The sequence below is a fragment of the Diospyros lotus genome, chromosome 9 (assembly GCF_014633365.1).
Source record: "Diospyros lotus cultivar Yz01 chromosome 9, ASM1463336v1, whole genome shotgun sequence".
Lineage (NCBI taxonomy): Eukaryota > Viridiplantae > Streptophyta > Magnoliopsida > Ericales > Ebenaceae > Diospyros > Diospyros lotus.
Window position 1 is genome coordinate 3599594 of NC_068346.1, and position 25030 is coordinate 3624623.

The following is a 25030-nucleotide window of genomic DNA, read 5'->3' on the forward strand; positions in this document are numbered from 1 at the left end:
CAAATCTTCTCAACACTTTCTCTATGTAATGCGACTGAGAAAAAGCATACCTTTCGGAATTCCTTATTATTCGAATTCCAAGAATGACATCCGCAAGACCAAGATCTTTCATGTCAAAGTGCGAGTTCAACATTTGTTTTGTGGACTGTATGACACCTCGATTCGTGCCCATTATCAACATGTCATCCACATACAGGCACACAATGACACATTCTTGGTTTATGATTTTCACATAAACACATTTATCACACTCATTTATCTTAAATCCATTTGACAGCATTGTGTGATCAAACTTCTCATGCCATTGTTTAGGCACCTGTTTCAACCCGTAAAGAGACTTTACTAGTTTACAAACTTTTATTTCATTTCCTTTTACAACAAACCCTTCAGGTTGTTCCATGTAGACTTCTTCTTCTAAATCTCCATTCAGGAATGCTGTTTTTACATCCATTTGATGTATCTCCAAATTGTATAATGTTGCAATAGCAATCAGCATCCTGATAGACGTGATTCTTGTCACCGGAGAATACGTGTCAAAGAAGTCTTGTCCTTCTTTTTGACGATAGCCTTTAGCTACCAGCCGAGCTTTGTACTTATCAATAGTACCATCGGCCTTTAATTTCTTCCTGAAAATCCATCTGCACCCAACTTGTTTACACCCAGGTGGCAAATTGACCAATATCCAGGTATTGTTTTGCAAGATGGAATCTATTTCACTATTAATAGCCTCTTTCCAATAAGGAGCATCAGGAGATGACATTGCATCACCATAGGTTTGCGGCTCATCTTCTAACACAAAGGTTAGGAAATCTGGGCCAAAGGTTTGCTTCTTCAAGGCTCGATGTCAGTTTCCTGCCCATCTTGGCCTTTTGAAGAACTTGCTTCATGAGTTCTCTTGGAACCACTTGCACATGGTTTATCTCCGTTAAAATGGAAGATGTTCTCAAAGAACTCCAATTCTATAGATTCCAGAACAGTATTGACATTAATGTCAGGAATTTCTGACTTAGTTACCAGGAACCTATAGGCAGCATTATGCGAGGCATAGCCTATAAAGACACAATCAAAAGTTTTTGGACCAAGTTTAGTCCTTTTAGGTAAAGGAATTTGCACCTTGGCCAAACACCCCCACACTTTTAGGATTTTGTAGGAGGGTTGTCTACTATTCCATACTTCATAAGGTGACTTACCAGACTTCTTATGTGGAATTCTATTTAATATAAAATTTGCAGTAAGCAACGCTTCCCCCCACAAATTATGGGGTAAACCCGAACTATTTAACATGCAATTAATCATGTCCTTCAAAGTTCGGTTCTTCCTTTCAACTACACCATTGTGTTGTGGTATATAAGGTCCTGTCGTCTGGTGGATTATACCATGAGATTCACAAAACTCAGACAGAGCTGATGATTCATACTCACCACCCCTATCTGATTTGAGCACCTTAATTTTCTTTTCTAGTTGATTTTCAACTTCTGCCTTGAATGTTTTAAAAACATCAAAGGTCTCATCTTTACTGCGTAGTAAATATACATAGCAATATTTACTGTAGTTCATCGATAAATGTGACAAAATAATTCTTTCCATCTCTAGTGGGGTTACTTTTCATGTCACAAACATCACTGTGAATTAGGTCAAGTAATTCACTATTCCTTTCCACAGATGGAAATGACTTTCTTGTAAACTTTGATTCAACACAAACTTCGCATTTGTGTCCCTTATCAATGTTAAAACTAGGTAATAACCCTAGATTAACCATTCTTTGGAGGGAACGATAATTGACATGTCCTAATCTTGAATGCCAAACATCACACGACTCAACAGTATAAGCGGAAGGGTCATTCTTATTAATCTTCTTAGGCACTTGGGCCTGTACATTCAACTTGAACATGCCCTCATCTAGATATCCCCTGACCCACATACATTCCCCCCTTTGGTAAGAGTAAATTTATCAGATTCAAAAACGAGTTTAAACCCATTTTTGTTCAACAGGGTTCCAGACATCAGATTCTTGCGAATCTCAGGCACATGCCAGACATCTGTGAGGGTCAGGATCTTCCCAGATGTCCACTTTAGCAGTACCTTGCCCTTGCCTTCCACAGTCGAGGCTGCGGCATTTCCCATGTACACCTTTTCGGTGCCATCCATCTTCTCATAAGTTGAGAACAAGGATCTATCCTTGCAAATGTGCCTTGAAGCACCCGTATCGATCCACCAGCCTTTGGCGTTATCAACCATGCAGACTTCAATGATGACTGCAACGAGCTCATCATCTTCCACCATATTGGCATAAGAAGGCTTAGGCTTGCGCTGGTTGCTACCAGAGCTTTGACCCTTCTTGTGTCTGCAATCCATAACCCTATGGCTTGTCTTACCGCATACCCAGCAGGTGCCTTGAATGCGTTTGTTGGCATCGGTCTTCTTTGGTCCCAGCAACCCGTTTACTCTCTTACCTTGTTGCTTCTTAAGCTGAGATTTGAGAGCCTCAGCTAAGTGAGCCTTAGCTTCAAATTTGTTTGAGACTTTATCTCCTTTGCGGTTGTCTTATTCAATACGAAGACGAAGAGCCAGATCTTCCATAGACAGCTCCTTACGCTTGTGCTTGAGATAGTTTTTAAAATCCTTCCATGAAGGCGGCAGCTTCTCAATCACAACAGCAACTTGGAATGGCTCATTGATGACCAATCCTTCACTATGCAAATCACTAATGATGATTTGCAGTTCCTCCATCTAGGTTGACTACTAATTTGGTATCAACCATCTTGTAATCCAAGAACTTGCTCACTAGAAATTTCTTGGTGCCAGCATCCTCAAGCTTATATTTCTTCTCCAAGGTCTCCCACAATTGCTTGGAAGTAGCATATGCGGTGTAGTATACATTATACAGCGGGTCGGCTAAGCCACTCAAAATATAATTTTTACAGAGAAAATCTGAGTGCATCCACGCCTCCCTCGCAGCCACAATCTCTGTGGTCATATTCTCTTCCAAGACAACGGGGCAATCCTCTTTGAGGATGTGGGCTAGATTCAGCGTGGTCAGATAGAATAACATCTTCTGTTGCCACCTTTTAAAATCTTCACCATTAAATGGTGGTGGCTTCTCCACATGTGGGGTTAGGCTTAGCCACAGCTGAACCGAGCCCTTGCATAGTAGCTGTTGCAGAAACAACGGCAGTTGGTGGGCGAAGACCCGAGACAGCAACAGGGGGCGGGTCTGAACCCGAGGGAACACCGGCAGCAGCGACACCGAAACCATTAGCAGGAATAGGGGCATCCATTTTTTCTAGACTCTCTTACTAATTGTCTTCAAATTGTTAGGGATACAGAGAGAATATATGTGATGTTATACAGAAATAACTTGCTTGATACAATAAAGTAGTTCTATCCCACTACAGTATAAGAAACGTAAACTACAAGATTTAACTATTATTGCAACAGTTGATAGTAACGATAACAAGAGCTTATAATTAAATGAACAACAACAGAGGTTACCAGACTAAAACAGCAAATCAAAGAAGATGGTTGAACAGCAACGCTTGCAACTGGAATGACAAGGAATCAGGAACAAGCTTTTGGATCGTGGAAGAGGCAGGAACATAAGTAGGTCGAGTCGCGCTTTGCGCTGTCCTGAAGACAGTTAGCGCCCTGCACCGACAGCAAGCAGACTACGGCGACTGTCTCAATAGGATGAAACGACCTCTCCGGTGAACGACAGCCACGAACAACCGGAGCTAGTAGAACTTAGGACGGACTTGCTCTCAATGATGTAAAACTCAAAAAAACCAAACTTTTCCAAAGCTAAAAGAAAACAAGTCTTAAAACTCAAAGAAAATCAAGTCTCTTCAAAACCTCGGGAAATATATATAGGCTTGATGAACTTGGGAACCAAGAAAAGCTTGAACTTGGAGACCAAGTAAGACTAGAACTTGGAGACCAAGCAAAGAAGAACTTGGTAGGAAAGTCACCAAGCTTCTAAGGGAAGAAAAACAAAGCTTGCAAGGAAAGCCCCCCTCCCCCCACACACTCATTTCCAACAACACATACGCAGGGGAACGCGATGCTGTCCCAGCTGCACATGATATGTCTCGGAGTTACACTCGAAAAAGGGTATTCAACCCCCTCTCCAGAGGATGAATGGTCTCCCAAAAGAAGGAAAATATGTGATCATGTGGTCCATGTTGTGGGGGATAACGTGGGGTAGAGTTTTTGAAAGAAGGTTCTCCCATGTACTTCTCTAAGATAATGGTTCAACTCGACATGGTCTTTTGGGAGAACTTTTGTGTCGAGTTGTTTGGGAAAACTGTTTCTCTTCTCGAAATATCTTTTCTTCGAAAAAATTACTTTTCCCAGATAAAAGGTCTTTTTCGGGAGAACTTCCCTAGAAGACAAGTTATAACAAGTTTTATTTTTATTTTTAAATAAAAATATAAAAAAAATTAAAATTTTACTTCATTGACATTATTTTATAACATCAAAATGACTTATTTGCTTATATAATAGTATACATATATTAGCAACATTTTGACTTGTGTTGATCCATAGTCGTGTGATGTAATTAATGGACAATTTTTCTAATTTCCAACTAATCATTTTCTATATTTTTTGAATGGAATCATTACATAAAAACAAACCAAGAAATAATAAAATTGAGAATTAATCTAAACCACAAGTTCTAATTATAATCTACTCCAAATCAATTCCCTTAATCTGGGCACGTGGGATCAACATTTAAAGGCGAAACTTATATTTTTGTTTTTGTACTTTTATGTATTTTTTATGTGATTATTTAAAAAATTTCATTATTTTAATTATATCATTGAATTTGAATTTTTTTGCTAATTTAACTTCTGTATTTTGATTTTTCTTTTTTATGTAACAACTTGAACTTTTTGTTATTTTAATTATACCTCTAAATATGCATTTTTAAATCAATTTAACCCATATAATTTGACACAAATAAAGTGCGACGTGTATTTTGTCATTTCACTTTATCTTTTCTTTTACACCTGAAAATACATATTTTAAGTTGACTAAAAAATACATATCTGATGGTGTAATTGAAACAAAAAAAAAATAATATTACCACATGAAAAAAGATTAAAGTAAAATACATATCTTAGGTATAGGCCTCACTGGCCTATGCCTTAAGCCGGACCTGCTTGTCTTATTAATTGCAACTCTGTATTTTAAAAAATTGAATGATGATATTTAGTACGGAATGAGAATAAATACATATAAATATGAGAGATTCTTATACAAAATATAAATAAATTTATAATAAACAAGGATGTTTCTTAATCGAAAGATTTAGAGACGCTAAGATCTCTCAAGAATTTGTTTTTAAGTGGTCTCTCTGACCCCTTCAAAACTTTGCCCTTATTTATATCTTATTTGAATAGATGCCATTCCAACTTCATTAAATAAGATTTTTTTTTTCTTATTTTGTCTTTTTTTCACATAACTACACATTTCTGATAAACATTATCATTTCAATTATATTCACATATTTATGCTTTAAAAGGATTGCATTTTAAAAGAAAACAAGACCTTCAATCCTAAAGATATAATTCAGGAAGTCTCATAATCCATGTAAACAATATTGTTCACAAATAATATGCACGAATGCACTAATCGACAACAGTTAATCACCATATCCTCCAAAGTTTGCAACCATTCAAAAATTCCTCCAGATATGCAAGATATTACAACTTTTTCAGGCATATAGAAATCTCACTCTGCTGCCCTTCTGGGAAGATGAACAAGAAACAATGTGTACTTCACCATTCACCAATTCAATTCCCGAGCAACAAAGCACAATAACAAAAATGGATCAAAACAAGTTAACCAATCAATATATTCACAACAGTGAAGCTCATCATCCCCAGATGGGAACACATTCAACACATCACACAACACCACACATTTTCAGTAGCTTAATTGAAACAATCTGAAACTGCCCAAGAGCAAATAATAAGAAGCCAAGCCAGACTGCATGCTCAAGCTCAACACAAGATCTGAACATATTTCACAAGGCAAATGGCCTCCATTCCAGGTGCAGTCCATCCCTTCCACAATGAGAAGAATGGCTATCTGCAGTCATCATCATAATAGTAACTGTACAAACATGCACTGCAGTTAGAACGACAAATCGCAACAGCAGAGGAACATCACAGAAGTTAAATTTTTCGTGTATTTTCATGCCACAGGTAAAATTGTCATCACATCACTTGTAAACTTCAGATTTTCCCAAGGGGATCTGGAAGAATTAAAAAGGGACCAGAAAAGAGGCAATTATTAACCTCCTGTTGCCCTCAGCAACCTCTACAACAATGAATCAATTACTAGTTGTATATGCATTGCACTGTGAGAAAAAATAAAAAGAAAAAAGGAAGGTTCAAAGACTCTTCCAGTAGCATATCTGTTCAGGAAGAATGTGTGCAACAGGCAAGCACAGAATCCTCCAAAAATAGGGTGAGCTGAGAAGTATACAGTTCTGGGTCGTTTCTGAAATGATCAACGTGGGGCGTGGAGACAAAGTTACAAGCCCTGACTTCATGCCCAATCCTCTGCTGCTCTTGTATGAATGACTCTACAGACCCTGCTGGAATGACTCTATCTGCAGAGCTGTAAAAATATAACTGTGGACAACTTGGCTGTCTTGATGTCAATAAACCAAGTATATCTGAGAGCCTCCTGTAGTTTTAACGAAAAGATAATGATATTAATATGAAGTACAAGACAGAAGAATGGATAATGAAAAGCATTTGGTTTCACTAAACATAAAGACACATTGCAAGCAATTCAAAGACTAGCCCACTCTATGGAATTATTTCAATGTTAAATACATCAAAATGGCATTTGGAACAATAAAACAACTGAAAGATTACAAAATTCAGAGCTCCATGAAGATCAGCATACCTATTTATTGTAGGAAGATTTAATACCACCTCAAAGAACTTTTCGAGAACTAGTAGCAAAGCTGTTTCAGTCATTGCCGGTTTAGCTTCTGTAATATTTTTGGCGCCAAGTGATGAATCCACACCTTGTCCATTAGAGTCCTTGGATCCTTTTGTCGCAATGCTGTTCTTTTTCAAGAAAGCTGCAGAGAAACCTGAAGCCCAAACCTGTATATAATTAAAGAAGTTCAATTAATAAAGTCCAGATGGTTAAAGACTAGAGCAAAGTCCAAACTGAACAATTCCAAAAAAGAAAATACAGTAGCATAAAGCAAAATCATTCAAAACCTAAAGGCATCCCCTCTGCACAGCACACAGATAAAACAAGTGAGTGAACACAGAGAAGGTGGAGAAAGAAAACAACCATCCACATTATAAGGGAAAATAATACAAATTAAAAGCTTCAGATCTGATGCTTAAGAAGATCCTGGAGCCACATAGACGTCCAGGCTCTAGTGAGAAAGGGCATTGCAGTGACATGGGACAAAGTGGAAGGGAACATGGAAATAGGCCTAGAAAATAGAAATGAGGCAAAAGATGACAATGCATATAGTTTGCCTCTACAATAAGCAGGAGCTTTTGTATCGCAAACATGCAGAAGATCACTTCCGATGCTTATTGTGCATGGCGTAACTACTTTCCTGTTATTTATTTGGCACTACATATATATTAACAAAATTCCCATTACAGTTGAATTTTTTTTACAGGAAACCAAGTTAACATCTTTGAAAGTTTCATTTACAGAAAACTATGTCAACATTTTTGAATGCTTCATCTCAAATTAACATCAAACCAAGTATCAGGTTTGCAATAAAAGCACTGACGGGTCATGATATCAAATTAATAATAAAATTTGTACGACTGTGAGCATCCTGTACCTGTGGATCAGGAGCTGCGACAGGAGCAGAATCCACAATACAGCCCTTAATTCTTTCCATTAGAGAAGGATCCTGTTTCTGAAACTTCTCCAAGACAACTCCGTATCTGCGGTCAACAAATCAAGTACAGTGGTTTCAGCAGAGTAAAGAATATAAAATTGCGCTTGTGTCTGTGTTTGTGCATTCAAGAAAGAAAGTAGGGAAACCCACGTTAACCATCCCGTGTTGCTGAAAGTGTGAAAAACTAGATTTTCTCCATATTCCTCTTCCAGCCAATCAGCAAGATGTTGAACAAGAGAGTTTACATGTTCTTCAGCTTTCCCACCAACTTGGTAACTGAGAATCTCAGCCATTGGGAAAGTAAATGTAATGGCGTGAAATCCTCTCGATGTATACCATTCTGCATATTTGTTGAGATGCTTCTGCTTTGCGCCTAACCATCCAAGTAAGACCACTACTGTCTTGGTCTTCACTGATGAACAATCAGAAATCCCTGACATATCAATGGAATTGGGTTCTGGTAGATGCCATCTGTAAAGAACTTCTGACGACGAGGAAGCTGTGGGAACAACATGCGTATATGCTGTTGGTTTTGCACATTTTACCAATTCTGCAGATTGATAAGAGTTGACAAGAGCAGGAGCAAAGGCAGCGGGAGAAGATAAAGAATTCCAGTTAGTGCTGGGAGTCAGGTATGGTATGTTAGGAACAGGCACTTTTATTCTGGTTATATACGACAATTTAGCAAGCTTGGAAACAGATATTTCGGACACCCAAGATGATTTTGTTTCTTGCAGTGAACCCGAAATGGAAGAACTGGGATTTTCTGAGGAGGGGTTAGCATCTAATGATTTTGGAAAGGGCAAATTATCACGAAGATCAGCAGAAGCAGAAGCTATGGCAAAAGCAGCAGCTGCAATGACAGGTCGTTGAAAGATTCCAGACAAGGAAGCCATTAAGGTGCAACAAATCTGCAATCTCTCATACCAGGAGCAAAGAAATCCTTAAATGCACCCCAATTAGAACTCGCCGCTAAATAGAAAACCCCAGCAAAGATAGAAACCAGAAGTTAGACCTGCATGCAATGGTAAGCAAAGCATGTTAAGACCCACGAGGTACAATCCCACAATATTTATGGTCATTGACCAACAATTAACTCGAAATATCCACGAGGAAAACATGAAAAGTCCAGGTCAAACTGCGCGTGAACTGATTGTTAATTGTAGCATGCGTTTACCAGTTGTTCTTTCCAAGAAAAGCGGGCTGTCAACAGTTCCGTTGACAGCCCGACCACTGCTATTATATTGTGCCCGGCCGGACCCAGGAAATTATAAATGTTTTGTTGATTTTAGAACAAGTCCTGCAAAAATAGAGAATAGAAAAGCTGACCCATATTAGGTTCGAGTTCATCTACAAGAAACACAAGAAGGGTATGTTATGACTAAGAAATAAGAAATGCAAATAAACCGACAAATAAAATTATAAAAGTCCAACATGATGTGTGCCTATTGTCTGTCCAAACCAGAACAAGAAGCCCGACTAAAATAAAGCCACGCGTCTTGTTCAGTCCTTCCCCAAACCAAAACCATGTGGGGTTTCTAGAAGTAGAAGTTTGTTCTCATGAACGAATGGCGACAATAACAGGATAAATCAGTCCCAACAATACAATAGATGACAAACTTCACACGTAGACACAATTGACAATCAGGGTCATCTAAGATACTAAGCAAACCTCACGAGAGACCAAATGCAAAACTCGAACTCGAAGTCGTTAGATTGCACCTATGACAAGGGAAGGTAGCTGGTAGCTGGTAGCTGGCAACATCCCTCTCAAAAAGACCATAGTAACCCGTGATTCTCTCTACCCTGAATTATTTAAATAACTATTCTCACATGTAGTAGTGGGCACGCTACAACCACCATTAAATCTAGAATCTTGGATTATCATACAGAGAAAAATTAGAGGTTGTTAAGTAAGATTGAAAGAAACCCCCAAAAAATCATGACTTATTACGTACGTCAAAAAAAAATTTCATTGCTTTTATAAGCAATCTTTTTTTTTTTTTTTTTATAACTACTTTTTGGGGGTAAATATGTTGGGGAAGAATTAAGAGAAAAAGGCAGAAAATAGAAGAGGGGCACAAAGGAGAAAGGAAGGATTAGGAATGGGCCAACCGATAACCAAGGAATTTGGAACCACGCAACCTATTATATTAATTAATAATTAATATTTTCAGGGGAAAAGGAAGGGGGCACCTCTGTTTTTTTTTCAAAGATCGACGAACCAATCAATTGATGTTAACTGGCATTCAAGATCAGTCAAAATCGAAATCAAGTTTGGAAATTTATTTAGGCGAGAAGGAGACAAAGGAAAACCCAATCATCAATCGGAAACCCTAGATTAAAGTTGTGAGATTCAGAAAAAATTTCTGGTACGCATACAACACAGACGCACGCAAAGGGTGGGGAATGGGAAGAAAAGTTGACAATGGGGCATGCCAACAGATATTATAAATGGAAAATCAAGACAAAGAAACAAAAAAGAGGGGCGAGAGAAGAAGAAGAAGAAGAAGAAGAAGAAGCAATAACAATAACTGACCTGGGCAAGATGAGAGATTAAAGAAAGCGCTGCAGCAATCTGTAATCCCGGACGTCGCGAATCAATCAGAGAAAGAAAGAAAGAACGGAAAAGGGTGCGTAGATCTGTAAGGAATGGATTCCAAGGCGATCGACGATAATGACGATGACGATGATGATGCCGCGGAACGTCCTGTTCTCTGGGAGGCGTATGTACGTTCCTCTTCTCAAGAACGCAAATATAAATGAATGAATGGGAAACTGCCAGCCCCAGCCTGGTTAGGAATGGATTCCATGCAACCTAATATAATATTCCCCCGAATATTCATATATTCATATTCATCTTAATTTTATAAAAAACTATTTATCGGGAAATTCAAAAGAATATTGAATTGATATAAAATCTAATAATTTTTTAGAAAGAAAAAATGGACCTAACACTTACATGAAAGCGATTATGATATAAAATGAAAATAAAAAAACAATATTTTTAAAAAATAAATATTTAATATAAAATAAATATAAATTTTATAATACATTCAAATAAATTCTAAAAATAAATTTTAAAATACAAAAATTAAAAATTTACGAAATTTTTTCTATCTTTTATTATCTAATTTTTTTTAATATTATGAGATGACTCCAAAATATTTTTAAAATTATAAAAATATGATTAAAAATATTCACGAGTTCTTTTCACTATAGTTTGTAACAACAATCACCGGCGATTATTATTTTTGTGTTTTTTTTTAATTTTATATATTTCACATAATTTTTTTGATAAAATTTTTTAAATGAGACTAAATTATAACAAAACTAAAAGTATAACAATTATTATAACATATAATTCAAATAAAAAAGTTAATTTGTTACCATTGTTGTTAAAATCTCGATTTTACGCGTACGATTTTACGATTCAAAGACCCCCAAATGATTCAAATCCCATGTAAAATCCAATTTGGGATAAAATCTTATAAAATCTCGATTTTACATGTACGATTTTACGCTTTAGAGATCCCCAAACGATTTTACGATTCAAAGACCTCTATTGATTTAAGTTGTAATTTAGAAGATGCTTCCAACGTCTCAATGTCACATAGCATCTGACATTGAAACTTATGCAATGAATTGTTATATTTTGCCTCTAAATTGGAACTTGATTTAACATTGATTACATAAATTCCAATGTCACATAGCATCTAACATTAATTGCATAAGTTCCAATTTACTTGATTTAAATTATAATTTTTACTTGATTTAACATTGATTGCATAAGTAAATCAAGACAAACAAGTAATTAATTAATGGACCACCCAACCCCAAATTGGGATATTACTTGATTTAATCAATGTTAAATCAAGAAAAAATTACAATCTAAATCTAATGGAAGACATTGGAAGCATCCTCTAAAGAATTTTAAGCTATATTTTACTTCTAAATTACCTATATTTTGCCTCTAAATTGCCTATACCAACCTGCTAGTTTTTGAGCTATATTTGGGAAGTATCATTTTTTGAATTATAATAAGGAATAATCAAGTTATTAAATAATATTAATTTATTTTCTACAAAATTATATTATTATAAACATATATTTACAAAAATTAAAGGATATTTTTAATTATCTCTAAAATCTTACGATTTTACGATTCGATTTTATGGACCCTTTGTCGATCCCACTTAAAATCCCGATTTTAACAACCTTGTTTGTTACAAATTATAAAATTCATGTTATTTACCATAATATTTGTAATTGAAAAAGGAGATGTATATAATATGACACAAACAAATATAAAGATTATGTGTATGAAAGTAATCTCAACATTTTTAAATTTTTTAAAAAAAAATTAGGTCTCTTCTCACAAGTTCCAACATCAAGGGAGTTTTTTCGATAAGTGGATCGAATTTAGATTAAAATTTTGTATCTGTCACCTTATTTATACTTATTATGTTAAAAATTAAAAACAAAACAAAAATACTACTTAAACACTGAAGAGTAATATTTGGCGTGATATTTCTACATTAGTGCATTATATATTAATATTGATTAGACATACAATACAATACATTAGTACAAAAAAAATATCACATTAAGTATCACTTTTAAGTGTTCTAATTAACATTTTCATAAAAAAGATTTAAACTCTACCCCTTTCAAATAGACCAAACTGAACAGATTGGGCGATTTTTATGCTTCTTAAGAATCACAACACAAGTTTTATTTCCTTAAGAATAATAATCCTTTTACTGCATATCAACGCGAAGCCTTATGACTTAACCAGCAAGAAAATTGAAGAATGCAAGACATGGCACCCAAAGAATCACATTGCTTACCAACCAAAGTCAATTCCCAAGCAATGGAAGTCTTGAGAAACAATTCGATTACAAACACCCATTATATCATCATCCAATTCCAAATGTATACCAGTGGCATCCAGCTTTACCCTGCATCTCCCTACATTTTCATCATCGGCAGTGATAAGATGACAGTTATTGTATAGCCCGTCCTTGGGTGCAAGGTTTAACAGACAAGATCTTCTAGCAGACACCCTATTTTGACTGCTAATCGACCATTTCTCATCTTTAACCATCAATACAAGACGATGTTGGCGACCCAACAGCTCTGAGACATACTTCACGTTTCCATTGGCCAGAGCATACCTCACGCGTGTAGACGAGACTTGCCCTAGTTCCTTAGAGTCGGTAGAGCCTATGTTCTTCGAGTCCTGGTTCTGGTCCATGACAGACTTTATTATGTATGCCTCCATGCCACACTCCTTGCACAGCCTCACCAGCTCTGATGCATCACCTGCTGCTTTGTATCCAAACCGGTAATTTTCACCTACAACAGAATTTATTTAGTCTGATCATTGAGTAGGAGTTGCTAGAAGAAATACCCACGCAGGTAAAAACACATCTACTGGAGTTGAGTTGAGATATGTCACCTGCCACAACTCCTCGCACTCCAAATTCTTTTGATAACTTCTCAACAAACTGATGTGGGGAGAGGTGCCGAACTTTTGAAAACTGAACTTCGTGTTCTGTAGGTATCATGTTACCGCAGTATGGAGCCCAGGAGGAAAGAACCCGCTTCCGGTCACATTTGGCAACTATGGGAGCCCTGCCCACAAGATTTTTACGTAAAAAATCTGTCATAAAAAGCTCCTAATTTTATTTTCTTCTTGAAATAGCATATCATGGAGAGAAGAGATATATACAAGAACACACATCAAGCCTTAGATCCCACCATATAGGGTGTACAACAAAAGAGGTGCAGCAGTGAATACAATTCTGCATTATATCAGCTGAAGCAATACATACAGAACAACATATCAAGCCTTGATCCCGCCATCTAGGGTACACAACAAAAGAAGTGCAGCAGTGGATACAATTTTGCATTATATCAGCTGAAGCAGTCATTCAGCCCTTAGATCGTAGTTCAAAACTAGTTGATTATTGCCCATGATTGTTCAACATCCTATAAACCAAGAAAAACCTCGAGATGAATGAGATCTTCAACGAACATCTGAGTTTCCAAGAGAAAATATAGCTGCATTGCTTAATAGTTAATATTTTAAAATTTATGCTCCGAGTTTATCTGCTACATAACCAGTAGGAAAAAAGAAAAGGAGAAGACATTAAATTGGAAGAGAAGAAGAATAATATATTGATAAAAAAGAGGACGAAGATGAAACCACAAGGATGAAAGATTCCTATGAGCATCACACTTAGGGTTAAAAATGCATCCAAAATTCTCAAAAGATCTTCAAAAGCTTCACAAACAGTCTAAAAAATGTTCTCTCCATTGGATAGGAAAAGTGGTCTAATTGTCTGTCACGTATAAAACAATGAAATAAACATAAACAGCAACACCAATAAAGTTCTTAAATTAAATGCAAGCCTTCCACACTGCACCTTGAAATTATTCATACTTCCCATTTTAACAACTTCATTGAGCTACTTTTTCTTGCTCTTCAAATTAGTCAAATACCTCTTCAAATTATTTTTGTGTGTTCTTCCATTTTAATTTCCAAACCATTTGAATTACATCCCACACATTTTATCTTCAATGGACCATTAAGCATTAAATGCTTGAAGAACTCATGCTTCCTCCCATGTGATAATTGAAAGTGATCATGTCAGCAGCCAATAATTGGATTGGCAGTTCGACAAGCCACTGTATTGTCAATTCAAGTGCATGCAGTGGCCTCTCATCCAAACAAGTAGTTAGCGGGCTTAACTTCCTAGCAGACCACCTCAGTAGGTTATATTATGTTTTCTTGTGTTTCTATGTTTTTGCTATTTCCAGCTAAACTTGGAGGTTACCCCTTCAGTGTACTTCTTGCTTCCTGCCCGGAGAAATTTCAATTGCATTACAATAGACAAAGGGAGAGGGCAATACAAAATAGTCCATACCTAGGTTCCCAACCAAGCACTTCTGCCATTCCAACAAATGATAAAAGAAATGGAACTCCAAACTTTGCTGCTTGGATTGCTAGTTCTCGATGGCCAATGTGCAAGGCATCAAACTTTCCCAAAGCTACCATCCCACCTAAAAGAATGGCCAATGGATCATAAATCAAATATTTAAAACAGAAGACTATGATGACCAAAATCAACCTTTTATAAGAAAACATTCAAGTTATTAGAGAATTCAGAAATGAATAATGATAAAAACAGTTAGGGTGCCAATAATCTCCTTATAACTCAAAGCAAAGAGAATTGAATGAAAGCTATATTTCATTTTCTGGGGGGTTTCAGTAGCACTCTGCCATAAGTTTTTATCTGTTCAGATCACTGGAGTGTGGTGGTGAACTCTGTTCCATATTTCTGCAACTGAAACAGTGTGGTTTAGGCTTTGGGGTTGCTGAATTCTTGATGTAGCTTGGAAGTGATTTCTGTTGTCACTGAGGTTTTCATTTTGGCATCTCATTCTCTGTTTAGTTCAGGATTTCTTGGGGATTGCTTGTTTTCTGTAGGGTTGTTGTATTTGTGATTCTAGTGGCCTTGCTTTTATGCATTAATATAATAAAACCAAACCTTTCAAAAAAAAAAAAAGAAAGAAAGAAAGCTTTGCCATTAGAAACAGAAATACTGATACAAGCTCCTGTGACATGATGCAACGAGAAAAGAAAACTACAGAAAGAAAAGTGAAAGCCTGATGCTGGATGAAAGTGCCAAGGAATAATGATCATGTATCTGGCTGGACAAGCATGATTTTCGCACATGTACCAGAGTATCAGACAACATTAAAACATGCTTTCTTATATATGAAGAATTTATAAAGAACCTGGGTGGACAAAAAAATTCAACTAAAACCACCTCCACATAATACACAGACCAACAACAACATATAGAGGAAGGGAAAAGAAACCAAAATAAGAGAAATAGTAAAGAAGAAACCTGCCACAGAGGCCAATCCTTCAGGCAGAGTTGTACGGTCATCTTCATGTTGGCTTGCAAAAACAAAGTGAATAATGCACTTCAATAAGCTTGTGCTCTTGCAAAAAACAGCAGATAAGCAAGTAAAATCAATTTCTAGACTTTGTAGTATGAATCATTGCCCAGGTTGCTACATAATTGTATCACTCAGTCACTGAAATAGGAGAATAATGAAAAGTAGAAATGAATGCTTTTCCCTGTAAAATAAGGGCTGAAAATCTTCAAAGAATATTTCAATATCACGTTGCAAATTTTCTACTTCCTGATTTTGATCCTTCTTTTTCTCCTGTGGTGAGCGGCCTCGTACTATGGGCTATAACCCTTCAACCAGTCTATAGGAACTGGCAGTGAGACACAGACCATTTCGGCCAGTCTATAAGTGTGTACATATACAGTTGGAAAGAGATGCCAACAGTAACTCAGTAAGATTTGACAACAGCATGAATTGATTGCTAGGACCCTACGGTAGTTAGATGGTTAGTAGGATGGTTGTAACAGTGGGATTAGTTAGGTTGTTAGCTACAGCTATAGTAAATAACAATAGGCTGTTAAGGGCAGTGAGGTCGTTGGGCAGATTGTTAAGATGGCTGGGAAATAACCACCGATTGTTAACATGTAACTGCCGATGATGGCAGAGGATGAGCCTATATAAAGGGGTTTTCCCCCCTAATGAAAGGCATCGATGAATACTTTGATGAATTTACAGTCTATTTCCTCTCTCAATTTCTCTCTATTCCTTCTCTCTCTCTCAGTTCTCTCCCTCTCGCTCTCTCTCTCTCTCTCTCTCAAAACCAACCCTAATTCTCCTCACCAAGGAGAATTTACCCTCTGTCAGGCTGAGACCCTGACATTGATGTTCTACGAGAAAATTGCGAAGGCAAGGTAAACTCTAGCTTTAACTTAGACCAGTGAACAGTTAATCCAAATTCTCATTTTGATTGTTTTTAGTTTGGTTCAATTCAATGCAACAGCCATATGAAGCAATAAAACTACTGAAAAATTTCCAACAATTTTTTTTCCCGCATTAAGAATCGATACCAGTGAAATTTAGAAGTGAGAAAAAGAAGGTGAAAACAACAATAAAAGAAAGATATTGAACCTGAAACAATCAGAGAGCACAGAAGCTTGGCCGGAAGTCGACTGGGGTCGAGGGCCTAGATCAATGCGTGAAGAAGAAGAAGAAGAATTTGATCTATTGTCAGAAACAGCAACGGTAGAGGAGGAGGAGGGCGGTCTGGGAATGAAATTAGAAGAGAGGTGAAGAGTAGTTCGGAATCCCAATCCAAATCCTAACCCTAACCCTAAATGGATTTGGTGGTGGTGGTGGTTACACTCTCGTATGTGATACGATATACGTGAGCCACTCAACATCATCACAATCTCTCAGAAGAAGGGTAATAAGATTGCGAGAGAGAGAGAGAGAGCTCCGCTTGGCGTTCTTCCTCTCCCTCTGCTTGCTGTTACATGAACATGATGAAGATGATGGTTGCCCCTTCTGCTTTACTTTCCACAAACGCTAGTCCACAAGCTTTCTATTTCCTCAAATTTTCCACCTTTAAAACTCTTCATTTTTTCAACTTAAAATCTTGGCCAAACCACAGCCTCTTAAACTAAATCACAGGCTCGGTTTCTCGAAAGTGGCTATTATTCAAATTGAACATTCACCATAAAAAAAAAAAAAATTATAATCACATTTAGAGAATATTATTATACTGATCGTCCCACTTTTTTATTTTATTAATAAAAAAATATAAATTAACTATTTTACCCTTAACACTAATGCACTTTTCCCTTCTCTTCTTTCATGACATAATCCTATCTAATAATACATTTGAAAATTTTATAAATTTTAACCTCGTTATTAATAATAGGAAAGGTGAAATAAGTTTAATAAAGTAAAGAATTTAAGAAAATCTCTCACCATTTTAAACCTCATGAGTGTTAACTATAAATACCCTAAATCCATTTTTGTAAATTGAAACTTACAAAATAGAGAACAGTTTGCAACAAATTATCTGAGTCATAGGCTTATAGCCATTTGACGTCATTGAGCATAAACTTGGAACTTAAAGGACTTTTAAAGACTTCTGTGTCTTGAAGTAATGAAAACAAAATCTAATACAAACAGGGTCGGCCAGTAAGCATTGGTTTCACCAAACATAAAGCCACACATTGTGGGACACACCAAATGCAAAAGCAAAACCAGCAGTAGTATCATTGACCGATTGATATCATATCATGATGATTTTTTTTCTGCACAATAAATTGCCATTATCTCTTACAGACTTGACTGGCATTGGTAGCCAGAGAATAGTCAGTCATACATAAAATAGAACTACTGCCACATCAATATCATTGAAGAAAAACAAAACAAAACCCAAAAAAGAAAACAAAAAAAATATACATATGTTGAATGAATCTCACCAGGCTTCTGCAATCACCCTTTTAATATTGTATATGAATTTAACACAATTGCCGGGAACCCAGCAGTATGGATTGATACTGATACTGATATTAATACTTATAACTGATACTGATACCCATTTCATTTTTCAGTTTATCCTTGTGCTATTCCTTCTTCCCCACCACTTCTTTCTCACCTTCTCGCTTGCCCCTTCTTCAGTTCCAAGCTTGTTTAGAATCACCTTTGTTTCACGCAGTCTTGCCCCGTAATCCTTCTTCCACCCTTCGAACATCTGTTTTAACCTTCTAAGCTCACGATCAGGATTCAAGCTTGCCTCGACCTGACCCGACTTGACCTCCACCAAGAACTTTGCATCGTCGCCAAACACTTGGCTCCTCTGTTCAAATTCTTCGGTCAGCCGACCTATGACACTCAGGCCGGCACTCATTGGTCTCAGCCCATTGTTTTCGGAGACCTTGAAATTGCTTCCGGTGTCCCAGCTGTCATCGTTAACTGACGCATCAGAGTTCCTCTCGGAGTCATTAACAGCCAAGCTCCTTTTGGCAATAGAAAGGCTGGATTGGAGCGATCTCATTTGTTTCTGCCAGATTTCTTCCATGGATTTCATCTTCAACTCGTACTCAGACCATCGGCTCTCGTACTGTTGGAGGCGTTGATGGAGGATGTCATTCTCCTCTTCCTTCTCCCTCAGAGCAGCCTCAGCTTTAAGAACTCGGCGCTGTAACTCCGCAAGGAATGATGACTTCACCAAAACCTCATCTGACTCGTTACCCTACACAACTTTCTTTGTTATCTCATTGTGAAAATAGAGGAGAGGATGAAGGAGAACAATGCAAATGTAAGAGCGAAACTACAAAGCCGATCACGACCAAGTAATATCATTTACCAACTAATGGTAAACCCTATCTGCTCTTAGGTCAAGTTGTTTTTGGTGCAATCATATATAGTTTTGAAAGAAGATGAATGTCAGAAGGAAAAGAAGAAAGAAAGGCCAAACTAAGAGTTGTTCACTATGACCTCTTCATGAAGGTATCTGAATTTAATAATCAAAGCATAATGTGGCACCCAACAAGGTAAGAACAACATAGGGTAAAGAGAAATAATATGACAAATTTCAGCAACCAACTAGGTGTCAGTGAAAGCCAAGGCCAAGATAGCAAGTACCTTTCTGCATCCAAATTGCAGTAATCCTATGTCTCCAGAGCACCTCCTGACTAACCAGCCACGAATAACTGCAAAATAGCTGAGTCAGGAACATGAAACAGAAATGCAAAGACACATAAATGACCCAAAGCAAAGGCTGGAGTTTGCCCCAGACAGTCTCTAAACTGAGAATCCCAGATCCAACCGCTTATTCACTTTAAGATAAAGATCTAAGGTAAATACGCCCAAACCATTTTTCAGAAAATTTAATACTATTAATTGCATTTCATCCTTATCAATTTATTATTATTTTTCTATTTTCTGTACATGCAGGTTGGTAGTTTTTTAGGCCCAATCCAAGACAGAAATGAGCACAATCTGCAGAAACAAAGCACTGTTTCCAGTTTATGTGCCAACTCATATTGTACATGCAACAACGGTCCTAAGATTTCAGCCTGCAGAAAATGTATTGAAATATCACCTGATTGTATTATAACACTCGCATGACAAACATCCACAAATCTTTTCCTTTCAATCTTTCCCTTCACATGCTTTTGTATGATTGCAGCAGCTCTATGCCTCTTTAACAGGGCTGTGAATTCCTTCCTGGTTTTCTCACCCCGTACAACTGCAAGAATAGATTCATAAAATCATTTCTGTGGTTTCTCTGATAGATTAGGCCTTCCTCCAAAAAATAAAAAAAAAGGCACTGAAGAATTCCCATAAGCTGATGCTGACATACATGATTGAAGGGTGGCAATTCCCCTCCTCAGTTCCTTTAAGTAACAGCGAGCTTGGTAACCTCTAAAACAACTTTGAACACGTAAGATGCCATGGAGAGTACGATTTCTTGTATCCTCCAGTACGCCAATCTGCATAGATGGTTATTATCATTATTGTACAAACAGTGATTATGAACAGAATGTAAGAAAACCCAGTTTGTTCACTATGGTTACAGCCAACACTGATGAAAAAGACTGGAAGAAAGCAACAGAATATGAAACAAGATTTTGAAGATCCAGTCCAAGGAGTTTGTTTCCTGAAAGCAAATTTCTGAACTTCAATCCAATAAAGAACTTGTAAAAATTAAATAATTCATAGCTTATCCATTCGACAATCATTTTGCTATGAGAAATCATCAGTGTAGGCAATGCTTACATGACCAGCACCCATGTATGCTAAGGTGTCCTGTTCTATAAAATTTTGCCTTATTCAGATAGATAAACACAGTTTCAATATAGAATTGAAAGTTTCCCTAACCTAATGGATAAGCAAATGAACTATTTGTGGAAAGGTTTGGTCGGGTCTACTTCCAACATCACATGTCTGCAGAGCAGACTAACAGGAGCAATCACTGATGTACTACAGACAACAAAATAAAAAAAAATGTTCTTTTATTAATAAAGCAGACTAAAATACTAAAATAAAATCAGCAACCATGTGAAATGCTCAATCAAATAAACATTGGGAACAAGAGTTTGATGGTCAGGAAAGTGTGTCCAATGTGAACTCAAATGCAATGAGAATCATGTCAAAATTTCACTAGCACTGTCTTAAGATGCCAAAATTTGGAATGAAATAATTTGTTCTATAACAATTAGAACTAGTGGATATGTTTCAAGCTTGTCATATGGAAGTATATCAAGGAAAACTAATGCATTTGTTGTCTAGCAGCAGGATGAGGACAGAACCTAAAAGTATTTTCCTCTTTTCTGAAATGACTTCTTAAAGCATTTCCAATAACACATTTGCCAACTCAACGTATCAAAAGGTCATCAGTCAATGTTGGTGCTGGGGTGCAGGACAGTACATGCATACAGATATAACCCTATAACAATACCCCAGGAAATTATATATCCATGGGATCAACAACACATATGTACAAGTCTGTGTTCAATATTTTGGTATGGTTTTCCTAAAGAAACTAATGATATTATTCAACATATCCATCTTGGATAATTCAGACTTGTAGAATATCTATTTTATCCAAAGTTCATTACCTGGAATTAGTAATGGGAAGTGGGTCTAATAACAAGACTAACTTTCTAATTTGGGATGGCAGTGGGGAAGGTATGGATAGGGGACCCTTCTGCCCGTTCCTGTACTTTCAGGATATTTTGTTTAACCCCCCATCCCCATACCCATACCCATAGGATAATGGGCTATCCAATGGGTACCTGTATACCCGATATATTTCATTCTAACAAATTCACATTTATAGTTTAAATAACTTAAAAAACAATTTGATAACAAAGGAATCTGACATTAATGCAACCAAAAAGCTAAAAAGCAACAATTGTAATATTTTAGATTGTTCCAATACATTAAGTAAAAAAACATACCACTTTGGTTTGTCGGTGGCGAGATGAGAGGTAAGAGAGGTCATAACTAGGTTAGGTTTCAAATTTGTAAGAACATGTCTAATTTAAGCTTTTTTTTTAATCTATGAATTATAATATATGATTAGATAAATTAATAGATATTATTATTATATATATATAACTATATTAGGGTAGGGTATGGGTAGGGGACCCTATACCTGTCAACTTACCTATGCTCGACAGGGTATTTTAAGTACCTTCCCCATAGGTATTTTTTTGATACCCAAACCCTCTCCCCATCAGGGTAGGGTTTTGGCAGGTACCCATTGCCATCCATTGTAATTGACAACCCAAGGTTAGGCTATCTCCAAGAGCTCTTCAAACGGATTGCGATCGCTAGATTATAGCGAACCAACCCAAAATTGCAGCTCCAACAGCGCTCGCCATCCCCAAATTTCTGGCGAAGCTCAAAAGGATTGCCAACAGTGGCGACCCAAATCGCATCACCATCCCCCCCCCCCGGCCATCAATGCCGGAAGAAGACGACATCGGCCGGAGAAGAGAGGTGCAGGTGTGACAGAAGACACATCGGCGACCGACTACAATGACTCCAGGCGACCGACGACTTGCAAAACGAGCAGAAGACTCCACGCACGAACAACTTGTGGTTTATGATTTTTTTCTAATATTTTTATTTATTTGTGTATTGGATAAGTGATATTGTGTATTTGATTATTGATTTGCGTATTTAGTTATTGATTTATGTATTTGATTATTGAGTTTGTGTACGTGTATATTTGATTATTTTGTGTATTTAATTATTGATTTTGTGTATATATATATCTAATTATTTTGTATATTTGATTATTGATTATATATATGCGTGTATTCAATTATTTTGTGTATTTAATTATTGATTATGTGTGTATATATATATCTGATTAGTTTGTGTATTCGATTATTGATTATGTGTATGTGTGTATTTGATTATTGATTATAGTAGTGAAAATTATATGTAAGATAAAATAAACAGAATTGAAGTTTATTAATAAATAAATAAAATAGGGAGTCAAATAGAGAAGAGAATAGGGAGTGTTGTTGGAGCAGACACAGTTTTTGAGATAAAATCAAAATAAAGAGTGAATTGTTTATAATATAATAGGGATTGGGATAGGGAAGCTTGTTGGAGATAGGCTTATGATTGAAGTTAACCAATACATCCACATGCACAGCAAAAATTTGATCTTCACCTTGGCAGAAGGCAGATCTTAGTAAGTTCACATAAATTTGTGCCTGCAATGAATAACTAAATTACAGATTCAATTGAATAATTTACCTGGCCAGTGCGGAAGAACAGTTTTGTGTAGCCAACTTGATACATCTCAGGCAGAATATTGAACTGATGAAGAATGGCAACTGAAACACCGAGTGGATCTAGTGATGCAACATTGTCCAGCAAAAGAAAACCATACCTAAAGCAGGAGTAAATGAAAAAAGGGTGTTATAAATTTTAAAAAAATATGATAAATAAGAAAAGAACAATTAGATAATTGTAATTTGAAAAGTTATCAACAGTTTCTTATGTGTTGGTACAATTACCAAAAGTTAAAAACTAATAATGATGCCATATTCCTGTACCTTCTCGAGAACTTCTGATGAGACATCCTGGTGGGGAAACCGGATCTTGATATTCGAACAACTTCTAGGACGCCACAGCATTTCAGCTGCTGAAGGACAAGTCCTTGCTCATATTTTCCAGGGGATTGAAAGTTATTGGGCTTGATACAACGTATGAAATGTGGTGTTGTACTCTCTAAACGTTTCATTAGTTGGAATAATTGACTCTGTAAATCACCCAAGAAAGCATTAGTTGAAATAATTAATAACAAGAAAACCATTTCATTAAGCTGTATCATTCTCAGAAATGCAATTTTCATAGCATATCCCATCATTTGCAACAACAATCAATGTGCATTGTGCAAAAACAACAATTTATCCATGTAATATTTGTGAGACAAATTTGATGGTCTTTACTTCAAGATCATAACATCGAAACCCCCAATTTTAATATAAACAGATAAAAAATTATTTCACATTCCAAACAGAAGTATTTCTTTATTTTTTCATTCCATGGTCTGGGTTATAAAATAAGAGTAGTCATAGAAAGCATGGAACTCCATAAGTGGTTCACGGTTCACCACTACTCTAAACCTCATCCAAATGCACTAATTAAACAACTATTGAAGTTCTGCACAAGTTTAAGTTCATTTGTGCCAATGCTAAAACTTTTTATCAAATAGTTCCTTTACTGTTGAATGATGCCAAGAAACTAAGCCCAGTTATGGAGTGCTTCAGCAAGAGTTGAGGATAAAACCTTAGCTATAAAAAAAATGACATCTCATGCACTTAAATAGTGACACCATCCATTTTCTGCTCATTGTTGGGGCAAATAGATAGTGACACAACACCATCAATTTTCTGCTCATTGTTGGGGCAAATAGATAGCGACACAACACCATCCATTTTCTGCTCATTGCTGGGGCAAATAGATTAAAAGACAAGATTTCACTGGCATGCAAACACAACAATTCCTAAAACTAGGAATTATGCAATGCGTACACCTCAACAAATTGACTAGAGTTGCCTTTTCATGAATCATATTAAACATTAAAAAAATATGAGCAGTGAAAGGATCAAATAAAAAAAGAAATAAAAAAAAAAAAACTTAAGAACTCCAAATCTCCCAAAATATCTGTGGACCATGTAAAATCTATGGCCATCTGGGACAATGGAACTCCAGAAAACGTGTGTACCTTAAATTTTGTTGCAACACTTAGCTTTTGTGAATCAGCTCCACCTGATTTATATAATGCACCAATAACAGGCTTCTCTGATTGGGCAGCCAAATTGGAAGCAAATATCTGAGGAAGTTGGCAGGTGCAAGAAGACAAAAGTTCAATGGAGTCCAAGTGTAATAAGTCCCGGTTTTTCTCCAGAAACCCAGTTGTGTCATACATAACCTGCGGCGGGGCAAATGGAATATTACAACATGTAGATGAAGAACGTAGGGATGAACTGAAGAAAAATTATTGGATTCAATAAAACAAACAGAAAAGGCACTGAAGGAGTTGGGGGGAGGGGGAAGCAAGCCCGATTGGCAAAACATATATTATCCACCCGGTTGGCATATATTGTCAACCAGGTTATGGGGAAGTGACTCCGCTTCCACTAGAAAAATGATAGGCTTTCTTATAACCACTTAGCATGCACTTGGAACCTAACAAATAAG

At 36.6% G+C, this 25030-nt stretch overlaps 4 protein-coding genes across 5 annotated transcripts in view; all 4 read right to left on the reverse strand.

Moving 5' to 3' along the window:
- Window positions 1–831: 831 nt before the first annotated feature.
- On the reverse strand, window positions 832–2355 carry LOC127810028 (uncharacterized). Its single transcript, XM_052349246.1, has 3 exons — window positions 1924–2355; window positions 1377–1479; window positions 832–1049 (listed from the first exon to the last, which is right to left on the reverse strand). The coding sequence occupies exons 1-3, from the start codon at window positions 2353–2355 to the stop codon at window positions 832–834; spliced, it is 753 nt and encodes a 250-aa protein (XP_052205206.1).
- Window positions 2356–6172: 3817 nt separating this feature from the next.
- On the reverse strand, window positions 6173–10661 carry LOC127810329 (uncharacterized). Of its 2 annotated transcripts, XM_052349748.1 has the most exons (6): window positions 10434–10661; window positions 9072–9194; window positions 8045–8909; window positions 7835–7940; window positions 6919–7124; window positions 6173–6693 (listed from the first exon to the last, which is right to left on the reverse strand). In XM_052349748.1, exons 3-6 carry the CDS (start codon window positions 8788–8790, stop codon window positions 6423–6425), a joined length of 1329 nt encoding a protein of 442 aa, XP_052205708.1. In that variant the 5' UTR covers window positions 8791–8909; window positions 9072–9194; window positions 10434–10661; the 3' UTR covers window positions 6173–6422. The 2 variants fall into 2 exon arrangements, with proteins under 2 accessions (XP_052205708.1, XP_052205709.1); XM_052349749.1 differs by lacking the exons at window positions 9072–9194; window positions 10434–10661 and having other exon boundaries at window positions 8045–8947.
- A 2056-nt stretch (window positions 10662–12717) lies between these two features.
- LOC127810330 (FAD synthetase 2, chloroplastic) lies at window positions 12718–17410 on the reverse strand. The gene is made up of 5 exons (XM_052349750.1): window positions 16952–17410; window positions 15814–15866; window positions 14827–14962; window positions 13356–13531; window positions 12718–13252 (listed from the first exon to the last, which is right to left on the reverse strand). Exons 1-5 carry the CDS (start codon window positions 17224–17226, stop codon window positions 12741–12743), a joined length of 1152 nt encoding a protein of 383 aa, XP_052205710.1. The 5' UTR covers window positions 17227–17410; the 3' UTR covers window positions 12718–12740.
- Window positions 17411–18041: 631 nt separating this feature from the next.
- Window positions 18042–25030, reverse strand: part of LOC127809574 (myosin-1) — a 29158-nt gene continuing 22169 nt past the window's right edge. Inside the window, exons 17-23 of the mRNA XM_052348453.1 lie at window positions 24555–24761; window positions 23380–23585; window positions 23078–23213; window positions 20163–20292; window positions 19902–20048; window positions 19442–19509; window positions 18042–19049 (exon numbers count right to left, since the gene is read on the reverse strand). Coding sequence (XP_052204413.1) covers window positions 18405–19049; window positions 19442–19509; window positions 19902–20048; window positions 20163–20292; window positions 23078–23213; window positions 23380–23585; window positions 24555–24761 — 1539 coding nt within the window. The 3' untranslated portion in view covers window positions 18042–18404. The remainder of the gene's footprint in view (window positions 19050–19441; window positions 19510–19901; window positions 20049–20162; window positions 20293–23077; window positions 23214–23379; window positions 23586–24554; window positions 24762–25030) is intronic.

Excerpts from the sequence above, each read along its gene's own strand:
- LOC127810330 (XM_052349750.1), bottom strand. The coding sequence starts at position 17,226 with ATGATGTTGAGTGGCTCACGTATATCGTATCACATACGAGAGTGTAAC. Across the intron at positions 15,867-16,951 it reads GTGCTCTCTGATTGTTTCAG|CCAACATGAAGATGACCGTA; the intron begins GTTCAATATCTT and ends TGTTTTTGCAAG. Across the intron at positions 13,253-13,355 it reads AGTGCGAGGAGTTGTGGCAG|GTGAAAATTACCGGTTTGGA; the intron begins GTGACATATCTC and ends ATTCTGTTGTAG.
- LOC127810028 (XM_052349246.1), bottom strand. The coding sequence starts at position 2,355 with ATGGATTGCAGACACAAGAAGGGTCAAAGCTCTGGTAGCAACCAGCGC. Across the intron at positions 1,480-1,923 it reads CTCTTACCAAAGGGGGGAAT|GCAGAAGTTGAAAATCAACT; the intron begins GTATGTGGGTCA and ends AAAACATTCAAG. Across the intron at positions 1,050-1,376 it reads TGAGTTTTGTGAATCTCATG|GCTATGCCTCGCATAATGCT; the intron begins GTATAATCCACC and ends GTGTCTTTATAG.
- LOC127810329 (XM_052349748.1), bottom strand. The coding sequence starts at position 8,790 with ATGGCTTCCTTGTCTGGAATCTTTCAACGACCTGTCATTGCAGCTGCT. Across the intron at positions 7,941-8,044 it reads AGCAACACGGGATGGTTAAC|ATACGGAGTTGTCTTGGAGA; the intron begins GTGGGTTTCCCT and ends TGTTGACCGCAG. Across the intron at positions 6,694-6,918 it reads AATCTTCCTACAATAAATAG|GAGGCTCTCAGATATACTTG; the intron begins GTATGCTGATCT and ends TTAAAACTACAG.